Genomic DNA, 21,099 nt, shown 5'->3' on the forward strand with positions numbered 1-21,099 from the left:
TGAGTAAAATGTATGCTCTTAAAATTAAAAAATATGTAGTTACTTGGAAAGCAGCGTTTCAGCCCATTCATATAAGATGCTCAATCCTAAAATGTACACTTGAATGACACCAAAACAGCACTGTTCATGCTTTTGTAAGTCCAGAAAGGGATTGGCCAATTACTCTCTCATGCTGGTTTGGAGAGAGCCCTTCACTTGTTGGCCTGACTCAGTGCACAGCTCACTCCCATCTTCTATCCGCCTGCTTTGGTGCCCTGCATTTATTGTTAGGAATTTTGTCACAAAGTAACGGAAGTAGGATCCCTTTTGGTCTCAGATTCTCAACCCCCCAGTGAGCGCATTATTTCTAGTCTGATGACACGACACGGTTTGCTCTGTGTGAGGTCCCAAAGTGTAGCCGTTTCCTCCCACCTTGGCGTCTCATCTCCTTTTGGCCATAATCTCTCTTTGAACAGAGTGTCCAGGGTAGTCTTCATCCTCAGTCATAAGGCCCCTGCTGCCTCGAAGGACAGTACTGTTAACCTCCAGGAGTAAGTCGGGAGAGAATTCACACACTCCCGATGTTAACCATGTGTGGGTCTCTACATCTGTCATCTCATTTCATTGGTAAAAACTAACCATTTTTATGAAGTCGGTGTTGCTACTATAATTTTATAGGTGAAACTTAGAGCGTTAAAGGCCATGGAAACTGTGAGGTTGGAGTTTGAACCCAGGGTTGTATGATTCTAAAGCTGTTGTCCATAGCCCCATGCTGCCTCTATGACCAAGGGAGAAAAAGATGAGAATAAGAAAATATGGAGACTTTGGAGACTTGCTCAGCTTGCTTGAGCCATCTGGGCTCTAGGGTTGGAAAGGGAACAACTCTCCCTGGTGGTCCCTTCAAGGCCAGGAATTGCAGTGGGCTTCTTCAGAGGATTGTCATTAGGTCATAGTCCTTTGCTTTTCAAGAGATTGGGCCGGTTTTCTCCCCAAGCATGCCGCGTGGCCTATCTGTGCCCAGGCTAGAAATAAGCTACAACCTGGTTGGGGGAGAACACGGTGGCACCTTTCACTCTGAAGGCCTGTCTGGCCACGTCCTCCATGCATTCTGTCAGCCAAAGCACCTCCTGCCCCCTGCGCCCTTCATTTCGAAATTAGGAATGTCTCTTGGTGAACCACTCACATGTGCTGAATAGTGGGTAGATGGACCACGATTGGGAAAGAGGAACCAGAGTGAAGAGGTTTCCAGGACAGTTTCCAGAATCTAATGATGCAAAGAATAGTTGTTGGGAAGCACCCAAAGAGTATATCTGTATTTGTGCATCTTTCCCTTTTCTTTCCAAAAAAAAGTTTTTATTTTTACTGTTTCTGTGTACATGTTACCTTACTCTTTGACTCTCTGCCTTCTTTCTCTTTCCTTTTTCTTCTCTCTGCCGATCTCTCCACTTCCATCTCACTGAAATCATGACTCTTTTTCCTAGTGAAGACTTGCCTAGGAGTCCTGTTGAGCTAGAAGACACTGAGTGCAAGAGATCTATGTCCCAGAGCATTAATGTCCCTTTGAATAATGTCCCAAACTGGACCCCTTGACTTTGCCCCAGGAAATGATAGCGTTGACTAAATTGAATGGTCATACTGGTGGGCCAGCCCTTGGCAAGGAAAAAAATGGTGCCACACTTAGTGTTCCCTTCCCAAATAACAGAGCTCAGAATGTAAAAACAGAGCAGCATTCTTGGGGGCAGCCTCTCAGCCATAGGGAAAAAGAAGAGGTGGTGGAGAGAAAGAAAGAAAGGGACTGGCTCTTCAGGGTGTCTGCCAAGTTCAGGGCTGCTTGGGTCTCCTCATTTCCCCTTGGCTAGAAACAATAGGCAGAAAGTCTAAGAAGAAGATACATGAAGTCTTAATTGAAGGACTACTGCTGATTTCTTTTCATTAGGTATTAGTGCATGGAATGCTCTCAATATCGGAAGAGTGATTGGAATATTTAATATGTCCCTAAGAGTTCTAAAAATTTCTATTGATTATGGAAAGGAAGCATAGTTTCCTGTGTGGGCAGTTGGAAAGCCTTATAATATATAAGATCAGGTTGTGTGTGGAACAGAACGCCTTCATATTGGAACATGCGTCCTCTACGGACCTGCCTTCAGTAATTACTCAGAGGAGAATATCCATGCCATTTGAAATATGCGTCTAAAACTCAGCCTTGTTTATTCACTGCAATAAAGCCCTAAATTCCTGTTAGAGCCACGTATCTCCTCTCTAGATGTCAGCTTGGGTCATCAAAGATAGCCTCGTGACCTTTTCTTCATAGATAAGGCTTCGCCTCCAGGGATTGAGTCACTAGATACTTCAGACCTAACGGCTTCCTTAGAAACTGAAGTCAGGGCTTGAAATAACCGTTTCCTCATAGTCTCTTGGATGATTCTTTTGATTATAGTCTAATATACGACAAGTTTCACATGGCTAAAGGGAACAGACAAGCAAATATCACTGTGCATTATTACCCTGAGTTCACAGAGAGGCTAAAAAAAATCCATCTTAGCTTAAACTGTAATAAATCATACAGGTAGCAGTAAGAGTAGTTAGTAGTTGTGTCATTTGGGCAAAGGGCAAGTTGACTGTGTTGAGGTGGGGGTTACAGGAGTCCTCGGCCGCAGTAATGAGATCTTGTTTTCCAGCACTTCTGCTTTTCTTTACACAATCCTCACACTTAGGAACCTAGTGGTACCTTCTGAACGCTAAAAGGGCAGGATCATTCTTTAGAGCAGATTAATTTGTTGATGCCTCAGAAAGAGTTGAGTTCCTCAAGAGCTGAGTAAGGCTATTGAGTTGGGGAGCCGAGAGGAGGAGTACCCACCCAGGATACTCACCAGGCTTTGCACAGCCCAGCCAATCCCCACGGGGCGCTTGTGGTTTGTCTTTCTGTAGTAGGTACTAAGTTGAATGTTGTATGAGGTGGAAGAAGCTAAGAGGACTGTTTCTTATTTTGTGGGAAGAGATGAGACCTGTGGGCATTTCCATCGAAGTAAGTAATGGATTAAATAAACTGATAGCTAACAGCCAGGGCGTCCTGATGCCTTCAGCTTCTCTGAGCCTTTAGTGAGGTTCTGGGGGAGAGTGCAGGCCTTAGTTTCCCCAGCTTGTCTTTCCAAGCAAGTCTTCCTCTGGCCTCTGCTGTCTTGAGCCTGGGCTTTGCAGGACCAGAAAACCCGGGGCTGTGAGGGACATGTGCTCTGGCTGGCGTGGCTGTTGGCACGGCCCTGACTACACAGACTGGGTGGAGAAGATACATGTCTAGTTGGTGCCGGCATAAATGACCATTGTCAGAAAACCCCTGGAAACAAGGACTCTGTGTGTTCCTCTGTGGAGGGGGGTGGGGGGAATGGGGCTGTATTTTTGCACACGGGCCTGACGTCAGAACAGGGTAGAAAGAAGGAAAAGATGCAGACTGGTAGGCATCTGTGAGCTCATTTAACCAAAACTAAGCCGTGCCTGCTATTTGTTGTTTATGGACGGAAGCTGCTTCCACATACCGACTTTGCCTTCAGGTGGCAGATCTGAAAGCCAGACTGGCCTCTCAAGAAGCCGAGCTGCGACTGAGAAATGACGATGCCGAAGCTCTGATCACAAAGATTGGGCTCCAGACGGAGAAAGCGAGCCGGGAAAAGGCCATTGCTGACGCTGAGGAGCGAAAGGTCAGGCTCATTCCACCAGTTAGAGTGCTGAGCTATATTGAGCACAAAATAAACCTTTGTAGGTGAACAATTTTGAACAACTTTCTCTCCAGGGAGCATAAAAGCTAAAGAATTATTATAGTTACACATGGAACAGCATTTCACACCATGATTACCACTTGACCTTTCTTTACATTATGCATTTTCCCACCCTTTTAGCTCTTTTAATGATACGCAAGAACAATAAATACTGAGCTCATTCAAGCATATAATGGATGTGGATCTTGAACATCAGGCTGATTTGTAATACAGTAAAGGTCAGGAAGTCACCTCTGAGGTTTCTAAAGGTTTTCAGTTTTTAGGCAAATTGAACAACTCAATTGTTAACAAAGCCCATTCCATCACTTTGCAAGATGGTTTTTCAGATTTTTCATTTTAATAATACAACTTGAGTTGATTATTAAATCCTAAGCCAAATTTGTTCTTTTTGATTCAGTTGAGGGCCCTGGCATTTTGTATTGCGTTTTACTGTTGGAAACAATTACTTTTAAGATTATATAGGTTCTGCTTTCTTTGTACCTGGGTTACTGGCAATTCTGAAATAACTTCTTTGTCCTCTTCTTTTACCAGAACTTTGGCCACAAATTGAAGGTATTTCATTTTTAGGTATCTTATTTGTTTAAGAATTGAATATGTTTTTTGAGACAAATTCTTTCATTTTAGACAAAAGATTGTAATGAGGGCTTAGTTGATGAAAAATTATAAATTATGACCACACTTGTAGCCATTGAATCAGTAGCTTTTATGCCATTATTCTTCTGTTTTTATGATGCCAGAAAGACTTGAGCTTTCCACTGGGGTTGCCATTCATCCATAGACAATTGAGTTGTTTTTCCCTTTTTTCTAATAGGTATTGAGCATGTTTATGTGTCGCTTGCACAACTAAAGGGTTGAAATGTATGTTAAAAATCAAAACGCTGAATAGTTTTAAAAAAAACCCACTTGTTTTTAAAGTTGAAGATAAGCTACATTTGGCATGGCTGATGGGCGTATTATTCCTAAAATTCTGGCAATAACTGTTTCTATTGAGTTTCAGATAAGCAGAGGATATCCTTAAAAGTGTATTATGTTAAGCGATTAGGTATCACATATGATGTGACTATCATGAGCCATTTCCACCCAAGGGTATTTTTCAAGCATTACATAAATAAGTGATGTTCTGGTAATTGTTCTATTATAACCTATCTCTACAAATACCTTTTAGAGATCTTAAAATGCTCCAGAAGTATTTTCACATTCTGCACGTGAATTCCTAAGGCAAAATCATCCCTGCAAAGAAGGAAAAAAATGTTCTAGCAAATGAGAACTCATCTGACTGGTTGTTTTATGAAGTTCTTCAAACATGAAAAAGACACATACTGTTTTTTTTTAATTATTTTGTTTATTTATTTGACAGTGAGAAAGAGCACAAGCAGAGGGAGTGGCAGGCAGAGGGAGCAGCAGACTCCCCACTGTGCAGGGAGCCCGATGAGGGGCTTGATCCCAGGACTCTGGGATCATGATCTGAGCTGAAGGCAGACACTTAACGACTGAGCCACTCAGATGCCCCAACACATACTATTTTTATATCTAACCTATACAAAGAAATATATTTTCACTTTACCCATGATGCTTAATTTATCAGTAGCAGATACCAAGCAATTTTTTTTTTTTTTTTTTTTTTTGGCCTGGCACTATTCTAGGCTCTTGAGCATATATGACCTACAAGGCACCCTCACATAGCTTACATTATAATGGAAAAGACTGGCAGGAGACAAGGGACAAGATACTTTGGGTTAGTGATTAGGGCTAAGATAAAAATCAAATCGAGGTGATGGTGGAATGAATTATTTTAAATTGGTCATAGAAGGAGTTTATTGAGTATATCGAGTCAAGGAACTAATCAATATCAAGTATGTGCTATAGGTTCACATTTATCATAGGTTCAGCAATGTACTGGATTGTATGCAGTTATTAAATGGGTATATTATGGTGGGCACTGTGATCCTATGAAGTTGGGATCTCGAGGCTTAATACACGAGAAGTTATTAAAAAGTACATTGCCATATTTAATATGACTAAGCAGATATTGACCGCCTTCCCATGCATCTTGACAACCCTTGTAGCGCAGCAGGTTGAAATTGTTCCTTCAGATTCCTGAAATAGTCAAGAGCCATTCAAGCCACTGACATGACCGGCAGTGACCAAGGAACACAAGCACCATGAAACCTATGAAAATTAGTTCTTGCATCTTCATTTGACTTACCAGTTCCAAATTCTAAGGATCCTCTGATCCCTTTCACACTGCTTTCTTTGTTGAGTATAATCCTCATGAGTTAAAGTACCTTCCACATCGTGGGGCTAATATAATCTCTTCAGAAGTTGGACATCCTCCTTGATTTGGAGCGGTCTTCAGGTTTTTTGTTTGTTTGTTTGTTTGTTTAAATATTTTATTTATTTATTTGAGAGAGAGAATGAGATAGAGCGAGCATGAGAGGGGGGAGGGTCAGAGGGAGAAGCAGACTCCCCGCCGAGCAGGGAGCCCGATGCGGGACTCGATCCCGGGACTCCAGGATCACGACCTGAGCCGAAGGCAGTCGCTTAACCAGCTGAGCCACCCAGGCGCCCGGTCTTCAGTTTTTTATGTGTTTCTTTTCTAAATGTGGGAATGGCTGGATTTTGAAGGATCGTCTGGGATTTCCTGTGGTCTGAAGGCAGATGAGAGCAGTGTCTTAGCTTGCTCGGGCTTCCAGAACAAAATACCACAGACTGCATGGCTTCAACAGCCGAAACTTCTTTTCTCAATTCCAGAGGCTGCAAGTCCAAGATCAGGATGCCAGCAGGTTTGGTTTCTCCCTCTGGGAGGAACCTCTCAAGACAGGCCCCTCTCCTGACTTGCAGATGGTCACCTTCTCGCTGTGGCTTCACATGGTCTTTTCTCCGTGCACACCTCCCTGGTGTCCCTCGTGCCTGTCCAGATTTTCTCCTCTTAAAAGGACACCCATTAGACTGGATTAGGGCCCATTCTAACAGGCTCATGTTAACTTAATCACCTCTTTAAAGGGCCTGTCTCCAAATACAGTCATGTTCTGACATACTAAGGTTAGGGCTTTACCATATTCATTTTTAGGTGGATATACTTCAGCTCATAACAAGCCATTATTGCTACTTAATTCTCTCTGTGTGAGCGTCACTAAATTTCATGAAGCATTTGCAAGGAGCTTTTGACTGAATAGAGAGTAGAAAAGTTCTGTGTATCCAAGAATGGGAGTATCTCCAAAACTCTGCTTTAACAGACAGCTGTCAAGAAAAAGCACACATTCCAAGTGATGTGTGTAGCTCTTCCCTCCTTCCCCAAGTTGAACCTTGCTGACTACTACCCAGGAGCCATGGGGCAGAGGAAATTGCACACTGAGGCTGATCAGGTCACTAAGATCTACAAAGCATTTTTCCCACTCGAGTATCATTGCACCTGAAATATGTAAATTATTGTACCTTCGAATTTGAATAGGCCAGGAGGAGTTAAGTTTTCGCCCTCTGCAGAACTTTGAGTGTCCTGACCGTGGCACTGGGCGCAGTCCCCACGGTGATTATGGCATAGGATCTGTGAACAAAAGTGCGCAGAGGGAATTGGGAATGAGAAATAAGTTGACCAGCCTAGGGTATTTTTTTTCATTTTCATTTGTGGGTTTTTGTTAATGTTCAAGATTGCTCTGGTTATAAAGATTACCCAAACGAATAATACTCTGTGAACGGTAAGGGAGTCAGATGGAGAAGAATAGCAACACCCAGTCTCATCGAAACAGCATTCAAAAGAAATACTGTTCTAGTACGAAAACTCTGTGACCTTGAAACCAATTTAAAATGATGCTATTATAAATGGTAGCAAACAGCATTTTTAGATTGAGTGTATCCTTGTGGAAGGTACATACCCCTGAGGTACGAACTCACTCACTCACCTCTCCGCTCCCTTTCATCTGCGGATGAAACTAGCACACCAACGGTGTCCTAGTCTTAGAATTTTCATGGTCCATTCTTGGCAGTTCCGAGGGGGTTGGAGTAGTTCTCAGTAAGCATTCAGGGTTGTTTACGTTAACGGTGGCTGTGTACGGATTGGCAGGAGATCACATCTCTACCCTGAACCACTTATGTTCATAAAAGCTACAGTATACAGCAAAATAATGGTTAATCAGAATAATGGTAGTTACCGCTAATAAAGCTGTACTAGACAACATAATTTGTTGTAAGCACTGTTAAATTTATGGTAGAGTTAAACCTGTTCATTCCAGACACATCTGAAGAAATGCACTTTTGTTCACACATTACATGCCCCAGTCACCATCCCTAAAGCCATGCCCCCTGGTGAGTGGGTCTCAGTGCCCAGTGCCACAGCTTTGGACCTCCAGTTTCTGCTGAGGATCAAAATTGACTCTTCTGGCCATTTGAATTTTATATGTGTCTTATGAGGAAGAGGAGGGTAAAAACTCCAAAGCTTCTCATTTGGTCTTGGTTTGGGTTTACCAGCATGGCTTTCCTATAGGCATAACATACATGCTCACTTCAGGAGGCGGATGCAGCGCGCTGTCTGGCGTGAGAGAGGAGCCACTGGACCTCGACAGTAGGGTGCACATCCGTGTGATTGGCGTGTTGCGAAGACAGAACTGGGCTACCCTAGCTAGTTTCTTATCAGGTCCTTAGAGACACCGGTTATTAGTCTTTATAAAAATTAGATTGGTGGTTAAGCATACACAGAAAGCGCAGTATCTTCTATTCTGTTGAACAAAAAAAGTTTCCCATCTATTCTTAAAGAACAGCCAACGTGGCTTTTGGGCAAATGTAAACAAAAATTAGATAGGGATTTCTAACAAGAATATTTTCTATCTATGTTACTGAGCCAGCCTGGACACTCTCAAAAAGAAAATGGACTTATTTCACTTAGCATAATCCCCTCCAGTTCCATCCATGATGATGCAAATGGTGGGTATTCATCCTTTCTGATGGCTGAGTAATACTCCATTGTACTGAGGGTTTCAGAGGGAAGGGGGGTGGGGGGGATGGGTAGCCTGGTGATGGGTGTTAAAGAGGGCATGTATTGCATGGAGCACTGGGTGTTATACGCAAACAGTGAATCATGGAACACTACATCAAAAATTAATGAAGTACTGTATGGTGACTAACATAATAATTTTAAAAAAAAAGAAACTTTAAAAACACAAAAATAAAGCCAAAAATGACTAGCAAAAAAAAAAAAGAAAAGAAAAGAAAATGGAAGAACTCAGGAATCACTCAGTCTTGAATTTATTATTAGCACCTTATAATTGAATTAGTCAAAGCCCTTCTTGGGGCACTTCAATATTTGAGTCCGTTTGAGTTGGGATTTGTGAGTGTATTTTGTGCATATATGAAGCTTTGTGTGTACACGGTGCCTGAGAGAAATTCATCCTTAGGACAGACTCCTCACCTGTTGAAAGTAAAGATGAAGGAATGATTGAGCAGCGCATCGGAGTCAGCCTGCATTGTTCAGTAGCGATATCCAAGGTGACGATGTGTGTTTGCGGGTTTGTGTTCTTTCCTCTCTGATTAGGTGACAGCCATTCAGACTGAAGTGTCCCAGAAACAGAGAGAGTGTGAGGTTGACGTACTCAAGGCGGAGCCTGCGCTCGTGGCCGCAACGGCTGCACTCAACACGCTCAACAGGGTAAAGACGATTGCCTGGCTCGTGGGATTCCTCCACATAGTATTTAAAGGTTCTCAGAGTTTGAATAAGTGAACTCAGAGTGGATTCCATGCAACCAAAGAGACATGAAATATTAAAGTGGGAACAAGCATTTGAGGTCATCATTAATAGTGTGACTTCCTTTCCCATCTGGGAGTCTGTCCTTCCACACCCTTGCAACAAGCAGTCTCCTTTTGAATACTTCCAATACCGTGGGATTTATACTTTCATGAGAGGCAGCTCTATTGTTAGCTGCTGGATTTGGCCCAAATCCGGTTGTTCGTATTGTGTGTTGCTTTAGGAACTAAGTGCAGACTCTTTATTTCCTGGGGATATAAAAAGGGGCATTAATGAGAGATCCTCATGAAAAGAACAATGCGCTAGGAACAGAGATACCTAGGTTTGTCCCACATCATTTTCCCTAGCTTCAGCTTATTAGCAAAACCTCATTGACCGTTCAAATTCCCCTAAGAGAAAATAATGTGTGATAGTCAGAAGGGTATTATAAGGAAAAATGGAATTGTGGGCACTGTATTTTAGGAGTCTGCAGCTAGTTTTGTGCTCAGGTTCCACTAGGCCTCTGGGGAGTATCCCGGGGAATAACCAGGCCTGAGGTTCTTAAGATTCAACCTCAAAGAGTAAAGGATCCAGACTCCAACTGCCCTTCAAAGAAATAATTCAAGTCCTTTTTCTTTTTCTTTCCTTTCTTTTTTTTTTTTTTAAAGATTTTATTTATTTGAGAGAGAGAAAGTGAGAAACAGAGCATGAGCTGGGGGGAGGGACAGCGGGAGAAGCACCCAGGTTGAACATGTGATAGGGTTTTATAAGCAAGAGTATATTAGATAGCTCATGAAATAATCACAGGAAGTAGTTTTGTAAATCCTGTATCATGAACTTACATATATTGCTCAAAGATAGTAATTCCTGCCTCAAAGTATTTGCCTTAATACTTGTAGTTCATACAAACATTAATACCAACTGTGGGGTAAATCAAGATTTTGACCAGAGGAGATTAGGGAGTTATGCAGAGAATAGGTTCAGCCTACATGGCCATGTTCGCAGTTGAGAGTCATCGTAGAGTAATCGAAGAGGTTTCTTGTGCACAAAAACAAAACCAAGAGACTCTCCACCAAGGGATGATGTTTCTGGGAGGGCCTGGTTAAAATGCACATCTATTACATAGGTAGGATAGAACCCATGAACACAAAGAGTTGGTATATAAAATTCCCCGGGTTCGGTGAGCGAGGCTCCACAGGACCGGCATAGCAGATGGAGAATTTGGGGGAAGCGAAAAAAATCAGTGCTGCTTCCAGAGCATCAGGAAAGTGTCCGGTGAGAACTGAACCTCCTGGGGTCCCAAGATGGAGTCACTGTGGGGAACAAAAACTGCCAAGCCAAGACTGGTGGGACAAGAAGAGGGAGGAGGCCCCCAATGACCAGCTTGCTAACTTCCCGGCTCTTGTCCAGACCTGCCTGCCCTTCAGTGTGGCTGTGCTTTTCTTCAGGTCAATCTCACTGAGCTGAAAGCCTTTCCCAACCCGCCGAATGCCGTTACCAATGTTACCGCGGCCGTGATGGTCCTCCTGGCTCCGCGGGGCAGAGTGCCTAAAGACCGGAGTTGGAAAGCAGCTAGAGTCTTCATGGGAAAGGTATCAGACAGCCTGGCAAGATGAAAATCCCCACAGTTGCTCTTCCTCGTACCATGGTCCTGCTTGACGGCAAAAGGTGTTCAAACCAGAGGAAATCGTCTTTGCGTTCGTCGAGTGTAATCTACCGCGTGTGCTCTAGACTTAACAATTTTTGTTTGCCAAGTTGGGGGTTACCTTGGTGTCACAGCATACCTAAGTCAACACTAGCAGCACTCAGAAGGTTGCTAATTATTTGCAAAATGATGAAAGCGGTTAAGTGTAGGAGGGAGAAAATTACATGGATTTCTTATGCTGGAAAAATGTTACTAATGCCCAAGAAGGTGAGGCAGAGGGGCTTTTTGGTAGGTGTTTTTCCTTTTCTTTTCTGTCTTTTCTTCAAAATGTGAATGGCTCCTGTGTGGGGACTGAATATTTTACCCTGGGATAGAAGAGATTTTAAAAGTGTCCATTGCTAATTCTTACTTCATACCGTAAAGACTGAACAAGTCAAACAGTAGGATAAATGCAGCTTGCCAATTTTGCCTTTGTAATGTGAGTCCTAAAAGCTGGTTTTAACTTTTGATCTTGGAATTTTCTCTGCAGCCAAAATGGGTTCATTGCAATCAGCCTTTTTGCTTTACAGGTTGATGATTTTTTGCAAGCGTTAATTAACTATGACAAAGAGCACATTCCAGAGAACTGTCTAAAAGTAGTAAATGAGCAGTATTTGAAAGACCCGGAGTTCAATCCAAGCCTGATTCGGACCAAATCCTTTGCAGCAGCTGGTCTGTGTGCCTGGGTCATCAACATCGTGAAGTTCTATGAGGTATCAGTCTTACTCCGCTGGGTATCGCTGTTACTCGCAAGGACCATCAAGATACTAATTTCTGTAGTGGCAAAAAAAAAAGTAAAATAGTTTGAAGTTTAATTACCTAAATAAGATGAAGTTCTAAGAATGAGATCCAAAAGTGTCAGACTAAACAGAGTTCTACACAGGAGGATATTTGAAATGTTTGAAACTATCTTTTAGGGTAGAGTGACCAGCTACTATAGATCAAATAGCAGTTAATTTGATTTGATTAGATAAAAACTTGCTGGTAGATTAATTATATTTCTTTACGTTAAAATACTAATTTTGCGGGGCACCTGGGTGGCTCAGTCAGTTAAGCGTGTGCCTTAGGCTCGGGTCATGATCTCCAGGTCCTGGGATCAAGCCCCGCATGGGGCTCCCTGCTCAGCGGGGAGTCTGCTTCTCCCTCTCTCCCTCTGTGCGCTCTCTCACTCTCTCACTCTCTCTCTCAAATAAATAAAATCTTTTTAAAATTTTAATAAATAAATAAATATTAATTTTGCATTGACTCAAAGCAACCGCAGGTCTCAATTCATGTTTCAACTCAATCCCTGCTCTCAATGCAGAAATTGACACCATCTATTGTAGACTTAATGAGATGAGGAAATAGTCCCCCCCCCGCTTTTTTTTTTTTTTTTTGCTTTAGTATTTTAACAACAAATACCCTTCTGACCATATTACAGTCTAATCTAAAGTTTGTATTTTCAAGCTGCATAGAGATGATCATTTCATTTAGTCATTTATTTATCAGGTACTCACCGCCTGCCACCTGTCTTGCCAGCACTTTGCAGATGGCTGGATGTAAAAAGGGAACAATGGATGGCCCTTAACTTGGAAGAACCATCTCATTTTTTTTTCTTGGAAGGTTATATGTTATATTCAAAAATAGAATTACTGAGGAAATACCAAGTATAATCACTGGCAGTCCCAAAGTGATTTTCATAAAACCAGGTTGTAGCCTTTATGTTGGGGCCCCCACGGGAGTGGGACCCTATGGATCTATCTCTTCAGTGGAAGCCTGTATAGAGCAAGCGTTTGGACAGGTGGTAGTTGACGTATGGCCTCTCTCCCTAAGAACATGTCTGACCCCTGTGCTCTCTTTGCACCATAGGTAGAAAGATGAGCATGGAGCTAGACAGTGGCTGTGTTCTGTGTGGTTTTTCTGTAAAAGAGAAAATGTCCTTTCCTTCCTCTCTCGCCAACAGGGAAGAAAGTGGGTGCCCCACATTCTCAAACCACCCGTTCAGATAACATACCCTGAAAGTTGGCAGAAGTTTGGAAAGTGCAAACACGGTTAATACTGTGAGGCTATCTCCTACGGTCCTTTCTGGGTTCAGAGAATTTCTCCACACTGAGTTTTGCTTTAAAGTCCAGACTTGGTCCCCACTTGAGCTATATAGTTCCTGCCCACTGCAGTTTCTTTTTTAAAGATTTTTTTATTTTATTTGACAGAGACAGATACAGCGAGAGAGGGAACACAAGCAGCGGGAGTGGGAGAGGGAGAAGCAGGCTTCCCACTGAGCAGGCAGCCTGATGCGGGGCTCAATCCCAGGACTCTAGGATCATGACCTGAGCCAAAGGCAGACGCTTAACGACTGAGCCACCCAGGCGCCCCCCCACTGCAGTTTCTTTCTTTCTTTTTTTTTTTTCACTTGTATGTGGAATTTTATTTTTTTTTCTGCATTTTTTTATTTTATTCTTATGTTAATCCCCATACGTTACATCATTAGTTTTAGATGAAGTGTTCCATGATTCATTGTTTGTGCACAACACCCAGTGCTCCATGCAGAATGTGCCCTCCTCAATACCCACCACCAGGCTAACCCATCCTCCCACCCCCCTCCCCTCTAGAACCCTCAGTTTGTCTTTCAGAGTCTATCGTCTCTCATGGTTCATCTACCCCTCCGATTTCCCCCGCTTCATTCTTCCCCTCCCGCTACCTTCTTCTTCTTTTTTTTTTTTCTTAACATATATTGCATTATTTGTTTCAGAGGTACAGATCTGAGATTCAACAGTCTTGCACAATTCACAGCGCTTACCAGAGCACACACCCTCCCCAGTGTCCATCACCCAGTCACCCCATCCCTCCCACCCCACCCCCCACTCCAACAACACTCAGTTTGTTTCCTGCCCACTGCAGTTTCTAATGATAGGAAGTTTATCTCCAAATTTTAGGACAGACTTACTGTAGCGTCTTAATGTTGTTTGATGTCTATAGCACTTTATGCAAGGATTTATAACTCTCATGTCCAGAATCAATGACTTAATCGTGAACAACCAGACAGAACTTGGAAGGCTGTGCAAATTTTGGCTCTGCCATTGGGTAGTGCCATTGCTAAGAAATAAAACCCAAATTGCCGGGTGAGATAGAAATCTTAATGACAAAGCTTCCCTCAAATGTAGGATTGAATGGTTCTGTGTCCTCTTTGCCTCTCATTACGCCATGAGTTAAACCCCATATGGATTTGCAGGTGTACTGTGACGTGGAGCCCAAACGGCAAGCGTTAGCCCAAGCCAACTTCGAACTGGCTGCAGCTACTGAAAAACTCAAGGCTATCAGGAAGAAGCTTGAGGTGAGTGCCCAATGGAACACTAAAGATGGTACCTCCCCCCTCAGACAGGGTCACGTCTGAGTCCAAGCAAGCAGAGAGGAGCTTGAGCTTTCTTCGATACACTCATTGACGTACTCGTTCAGTAGATATCTCTTGTCTGCTGTATGCCAGACCCTGACCTGAAAAAGTAGAAACGCTGATGGTTTCTGCACTTAAAAGTCTTTCCTGACCTGGTAGTAGAAGGAGGAGCATAGCACATGGTGATTAAAGGCAAGAATTCTGGCGCCAGACTGCGTGGATTGATATCCTGGCTGCATCATGTACGATTTCACCCTGCATGAGTTAGTTCCCCTCTCTGAGCCTCTGTTTGCTCATCTGTGCAGTAGGCATTGTAATAGCGTGCACTTCTTAGATAGGGTTATAAGGATTAAATGAGAGTAATTAATATTAAGAATTTAGCAGGGAGGGGTGCTTGGGTGGCTCAGTCGGTGAAGCATCTGCCTTCAGCTCAGGTCACGGTCTCAGGGTCCTGGGATCAAGCCCCGCATCGGGCTCCCTGCTCAGCCGGCAGCCTGCGTCTCCCTCTCCCTCTGCTGCTCCCTCTGCTTGGGCTCTCTCTGTCTCTCTCAATCTGTCAAATAAATAAATAAAATCTTAAAAAAAAAAAGAATTTAGCATGGAACTGGGCACATGGTAAGTGCTTAGAGAATATCAGCTACAAATACTGTCATTGTTACTATTTTTACAACTATGTATCTATCCAGTCGTTCCAGCGCAGGGTTATAAGTACATTTGTGAGTATGTATATCTGTGAGGGGGCAACAAAAAAGGATTCTTCCTGGAGAAATTAGAGAACATTTCATAAGGAAGCTGTACTTGACATGGGCTTCCAAAGTTTCCTAGGAATCCTGGGGATAAGTAAGTTGGGAAAGGTATTCCTAACAAAGACTAAAGACAAAGAAGGAAGAAGCAGTTGGTGCACTTGAGGAAACTCAACGGGCCAGAGCCCTAAGGAAGATGAGCATTCGGGGGGAAGGTCAGGAGTAGCAGAGTGACGAGGAATGAACTGGCAGAGGTGAGCAAAGACCATCTTTGACTTTTATGCTACAGAATTTAAATTTTATCTGACGAGTGAAAATGGAAATTTTGAAAGATTTTAATAGGCTAATGGTGTGATTAAACTACCTTTTAAATAACTGAGTAGAGGCAGGAGGGAGGGAAGCGTCCCGATGCAGGCAGACAAGTCCGAAGCCCTGCGGTGGGTCCCTGTAGGGCCTCCACTAAGGCAGGGGCAGCTGTGATGGAGAGAGCGAAGTGGAGGCCAGGCTGGCTGATGGCAGGTGGGGAGGAGGAACGAACCAGAAGAAGGATATTGAGCCCACTGTGCCTGGCCCGGAGGAGCGCAGGCAGAGTGCTGAGGCTGTCCGTCTCTGGCAACTTACGGAATGCCTAAGTGGGCTTCGGTTCTGTTTCTGTAACACAGTGATTGTAACAGCTGCCTTTCAAGGCGGGCGTTTGTGATTTGTGGCTCCCAAGGATCCAGTCTACCTTCTCGGGGTGATAATAGCCTGATGTATCTTGGGGAAATGGTCCCTCCTCATTGGAGACACTCAGGGCTTTTCCCAGAGATGCCTTTGCCTTCTCCAGCTGAGGGCTGGGTATATGATCCACACTTTGCCACTTTTGGCCTCATCCTCTAGAATTTGAACCATGAGCACAAGAATAAAGATGACTGACGAGAGTTCATGCATTCTAGAGACAGGGGCCATTTTACTCTTCAATCATGAAAACATGTCTTCTTCCTGACAGCTATTTTGATAAGATGGTTAATAACCCCAAAAGTTTTCTTAAGGTATGGAACATTTCAGCATCCACACACATTTCCTATTACAGCACCGTACATGCTCTTCAATAAATACCTGGTGACTATCGAAAGAAAAACAGGCAAACTGTTGATTTAGATAAACGTAGAGCAAGCATACTCATTTTAGAAAAATTACCTTCACTGCTCAAAACTCTGTCAACTTGACCAAAGCCTCTTAAAAAAGTTGCCATCTACTGTGAATGGCTTCATGTCCGTTGTAAGCAATTTAATGAATTTAATTTATAGAAAAAGGGATGTGGGTGCCAGCTACATGTGGACCCTAAACATAAGCATTTCTGCGGTTGTAAAATTAGTAATCCTTTGGACACAGCCTGCAACTAGCTGAATAGAATTGTTCCTGTCGGTTGTTTTCAGAGACCCACAGTGTAAGCAGAGGTTCACGTTATCAGTAAGCCTCAGAGCTAAGTTTGCAGACACAGAGAAAAGAAGACAGAGCAATAATTGAAATGTCTTGATGAAGAATGGGTCCCTCTATCCCCCTACCACAAATGGATTTCCGAAGAGTAGTTCCTAATGCAACAGAGTCTCTGCCATTCCCACCAAGGTTCCGTTCGCTGTGCAGCCGCCATGCTGGTGACGGCAAGGACAAAGTACCTCTGCACCGTTGCTGTTAGGTTAGATGCTGTTAGGTTGGGTTAGATGGATGTTGGAGCCCAAGTGAAATTACAGTGTTTGCTAGCTTTGCCTTCGTTTCCTGCAGCCTCTTGGGTTTTCCTCCCTCCTGGGTTTTCCTCCTGGTTCTACATCTCCTGTTGCTTTCCTGCCTCGCACAGGAGGGGTGTGTCTGATACCAGCATCTGCGCCGTGATGGCCCTTCCTCCATCCCAGTGCCGGTCTGTATGCTTTTGTTCCTTTCACTCTTGATCTCTAGTGTAAGGCTAAAAGGTGGCCTTTTAGTGACGGTTGAGTGGAAAAGAGCTGGCCGAGTTGGAGTGGAAGAAAGGTTGCGTGTCTCTCAAATCTACAGGAGCTGAAGGTGGCCATAAAGAAAACCTGAAGTCATTCTCGTTGGGACCCCGGGTTCTCCAGGCGTGTTCCCTAGACCAGCAGCAGCAGCAGGGTCCCCGGGGGACTCGTTAGAAGTACAGATTCTCAGACCCCACCCCAGACCGACGGAATGAGACATTGTGGTGGGGGACCCCTGGATCTGGGTTTTATCAAGCCCCCCAGGTGGTTCTGATACACACTCAGGTGTGCCAAGCCCTGGTTTCAGGGTAGTTGATGGGCTGGGTCCCTTGGGCTGTGTGCCTTCCTTTCTCACTCCATTTACTTCTGGAACCTGAGAGGCCAGGGCCTGCCTGTCAAGAACTGTGAAGGAACCAAGATTTGATGCTACTTGCAAGCTAACAAGTTAGCCTGCCTTAGTTTCACGGAGGCGGGCGAAAGACCTGACCCTTGGGGGTGAGAGGCCGGGGGACCCCGTGACGCACAGCGCAGCCAACAGCACGGATGTCGTGCATCACTTCTCTGGGCCCCCAGTCCCCGTGGGACTGATGCACTGGGGATGAGCTGATGCTGTCCTCCCCCTGTTAGTGTCGCAGCTGAGACATGCCAGGCGCACGAGCCCTCAGTATAGAGAGCACAGCAACTAAACTTGCTCAGCCTTTCCCCTGGAAAGAAACCTACCGTTATTCTTCTTCCCAGGAGACAATTCTGTCTTCTGCTCAGAGAGGAACACTGCCTCTGTCTTCCTGATTTGCTATGCAGATATCTTAGGAATGAGCATCCAGAACAAAAGCTCCCCGTGCTTCTTCACAAGAGACCCAGAAACCAGTGCAAGAGACTATGGTCTCCCAACATCCAGCTCCCCTTCCCAACTTTATGCAGGGAATGAATATAAACCATTTTTTGCCTTAGTTCTGTGTGTATTTAGGTCAGCCCTACGAATTGGGTAACATTATTTCCATTTTGCAGATGATGAAGCCGAGGCACAGAGAGGGCAAGCAAGCAGTCCGCCTTGATGCCCCTTCGCTGGTAGCGGAGTCTCAATGTGAATGCGGCTGTTGGATGCCACAGTTCACATATGCTCCTCTATTTTATGGAACCACGAGTACTTTGAATGACCTAAAACAGACACTGAAATATTATTTATTTTAATCTGATTTCGAACTGGTGATGTGTGATGATCTTCTCCCATTCTCATATATTTGATCTTATTTTGCATCTTAATCTTAAGTAGGACCCGTACATCTTTTTCTTTTAGAGGCGCCGCTTTAATGACCATGATATGATAATTGGGTCATTGGCAAATGTAAGCAATCTCTAAATGATGAATAGTGTATGTTCTACAGGTTTGCTTATTAAAGTCTCTTAGAACTTGGCACTCACAAAAGCAGTGTTATAAATCTTATTTAGGATTGTTAGAATTTGGCAGATAGCAAGATGCTGTAGTAAGGAGTCTCCCTAGTACTGTTATCTTAGTTAAGTGTTTTTGTTTGTTTTTTGGTGGGTTTTTTGGGGTTTTTTGTTTTTGGTTTTTTTGGCTATCAGTAACAGAAATCTAATTAGAAAACCTTAAGCCAAAAAGGAGATGAGGATGAGTGACAGAGCTCTGAGGGAAAGAAGTGTGACTTGGTCTCAGGAGGAAAGAGATCCAGGAAACAGGAAGCTGCCGTGAATGTCTGTTAGTGTCTCTCCAGAGCCTTGTGACTTCTCCTCTTGCTGCCCTTTCTTTCTCTTTCTCCAGCGTGGTTTTCCCCTGCTTTCCTGTGCCCCTGAACATGGTCCCTCTCCATATGAAGCCCTCCAAAATGTACACCTCTTTCCCGGTCTTTTGATGCTAAAAGCAGTGACATCTGCGTTTCAGTGGCCCGTTTCCAGAAGATACAATCTGGCCCAGGCTGGGTCAGGTTGCTGAGGTCTGGAGGGGCTCAGTCATCAATACCACTCTTCATTGCCTGAGTTACGGGTCATTGAGAAATAAGAAAAGAGTCAGGAGGTGGAGAACCAAAAGATGACCATTATTATGAATAAAGATGATACCAGAGGATGAGGCTTGGGTACAAGGGAGAGGGGACAGTGTACCCAGGGTGTGTGAGAGTCTGGAGGGCTCGTCCACTGCCCCCCCCCCCAGTGGCTGTGTACACTCTGAAGGCAGAAGGCAGGTGAAATATGTATGCTTACCAGGGGCAAAGGTGAAGGAGGCAGGGAGGTCAGTTTGATTGACCTGAAGGTAGTAGATGCTTTAAGATGATTATACTATTTCCATTTTACCTAACAATGGCTCACAAGCTAATTTTCACTCTTACCTAGGATCTGGATCGACATCTGAGCAGACTCACAGCTTCATTTGAAAAAGCAATAGCCAAGAAAGTCCAATGTCAAGAAGAGGTGAACCAAACCAACAAAACTATTGAACTAGCCAATAGGCTTGTCAAGGAACTTGAGGCAAGTTGACCTTTTCTTCCAAAATTCTAACTAAAAGATTCAGATCACCTTTTTTTTTTTGGATTTTATCTTTATTTCCTGTCGATAATAACTAAATAGATGGGGAATCAATAGTGAAAGGAAATTATCAGCCCTCACACTGTAGTTGCAACTGGCTGAAAGGAAGAAGTGATGAATTCTTTGCATTTTTTAGTATAGATCCATGAATTCAGGGGCTTTCTAGGCTATGTTAGAAACTGAGGACAGGTGTTGGATAACTGTGGGGTTGAACTGTTGTCTGATCCTTTTAATACACATTTGCCACTGAGTTGTACCATCAGAACATTTTTTAAAGCTAAGCCTGCTTGGTTGGCTGGTTTGTTCTTCCTGTGACATCTTTTGACAAGTGACTGACATACTAATGTTAATGGTTATTCTATTAAATAAAGATTTCTTTAAAGATTTTTATTATTTTAGAGGGTGCGGGGCGGGGGGAGGGCAGAGGGAGAAGGAGAGAGACCAGCAGGCTCTGTGCCCAGCACGTGCAGGACACGGGGCTCGATCTCACAACTCTGAGATCATGACCTGAGCCAAAATCAAGAGATACTCAACCGACTGAGCCACCCAGGCGCCCCTATTAAATAAATGCTGTCAAAATAATTCTTAATAAATTCCTCCTGTTTGAACACAAGCGTTAGAAGAACATGCAGCCTTTGTCCTAAGGAAGTCCCAGGTTTTATTTGCTCTCCAATGTATAATATAGTCATACAATAGATTATTATTTGACCATAAAAAGGATTGAAGTCTTGGTACATATTACAACATGGAGGAACCTTGAAAATATAAAATAAATGGAAATCGGTGAAAAAAGACACAAAATGCCACATGTTGCATGATTCCATGTATACGAAATGTCCAGAATGGGCAAGGCTACAGAGACAGCAGATTAGCAGTTGCCGGGGTCTGGACAAGGGGGCAGAGTCTGGAGTAGCTGCTAATAGGTATAGAATTTGTCCATTGTGTGATAGAAACATGCTCAAATTAGTGGGAAGGATCATACAAGTCTGTGAATATGCTAAAAACCACTCAGTGATGTACTTTACAAGGTGAATATCACAATATGTGAATTAAGTCTCAGTAAAGCTGTTATTTTTATTTAAGTGCTACCAGAAGTATATAATTGAACTATTCGAAATGCATTTAACCGAAGGTGATAGGAAAGTTGATTTACAGTGGCTTGAACAAATGGGAATTTATTTTTCACATAACCGTCTATCTGGGTTTGTTTTTTTTTTTTTTTTTTTTTTGCAGTTATCATTGTTGATTTGGGGAATTGGTGGTCAGACACCAAATCTCTTTGTACCCTTCTGCTTCTCCATACTTAGCCCGTGGTCCTTCACCCTCATGCAT

The 21,099-nt window shown here is 43.5% G+C and overlaps 1 protein-coding gene across 1 annotated transcript in view; it reads left to right on the forward strand.

Annotated features, from left to right (window-relative positions):
* Positions 1-21,099, forward strand: part of DNAH11 (dynein axonemal heavy chain 11) — a 331,116-nt gene that overhangs the window by 213,628 nt on the left and 96,389 nt on the right. Inside the window, exons 55-60 of the mRNA XM_035021398.1 lie at positions 3,528-3,674; positions 9,277-9,390; positions 10,914-11,057; positions 11,680-11,862; positions 14,358-14,459; positions 19,576-19,710. Coding sequence (XP_034877289.1) covers positions 3,528-3,674; positions 9,277-9,390; positions 10,914-11,057; positions 11,680-11,862; positions 14,358-14,459; positions 19,576-19,710 — 825 coding nt within the window. The remainder of the gene's footprint in view (positions 1-3,527; positions 3,675-9,276; positions 9,391-10,913; positions 11,058-11,679; positions 11,863-14,357; positions 14,460-19,575; positions 19,711-21,099) is intronic.

The sequence above is a fragment of the Mirounga leonina genome, unplaced genomic scaffold, assembly GCF_011800145.1.
Source record: "Mirounga leonina isolate KUSES-001 unplaced genomic scaffold, KU_Mleo_1.0 Mir_174, whole genome shotgun sequence".
Classification (NCBI taxonomy): Eukaryota; Metazoa; Chordata; class Mammalia; order Carnivora; family Phocidae; genus Mirounga; species Mirounga leonina.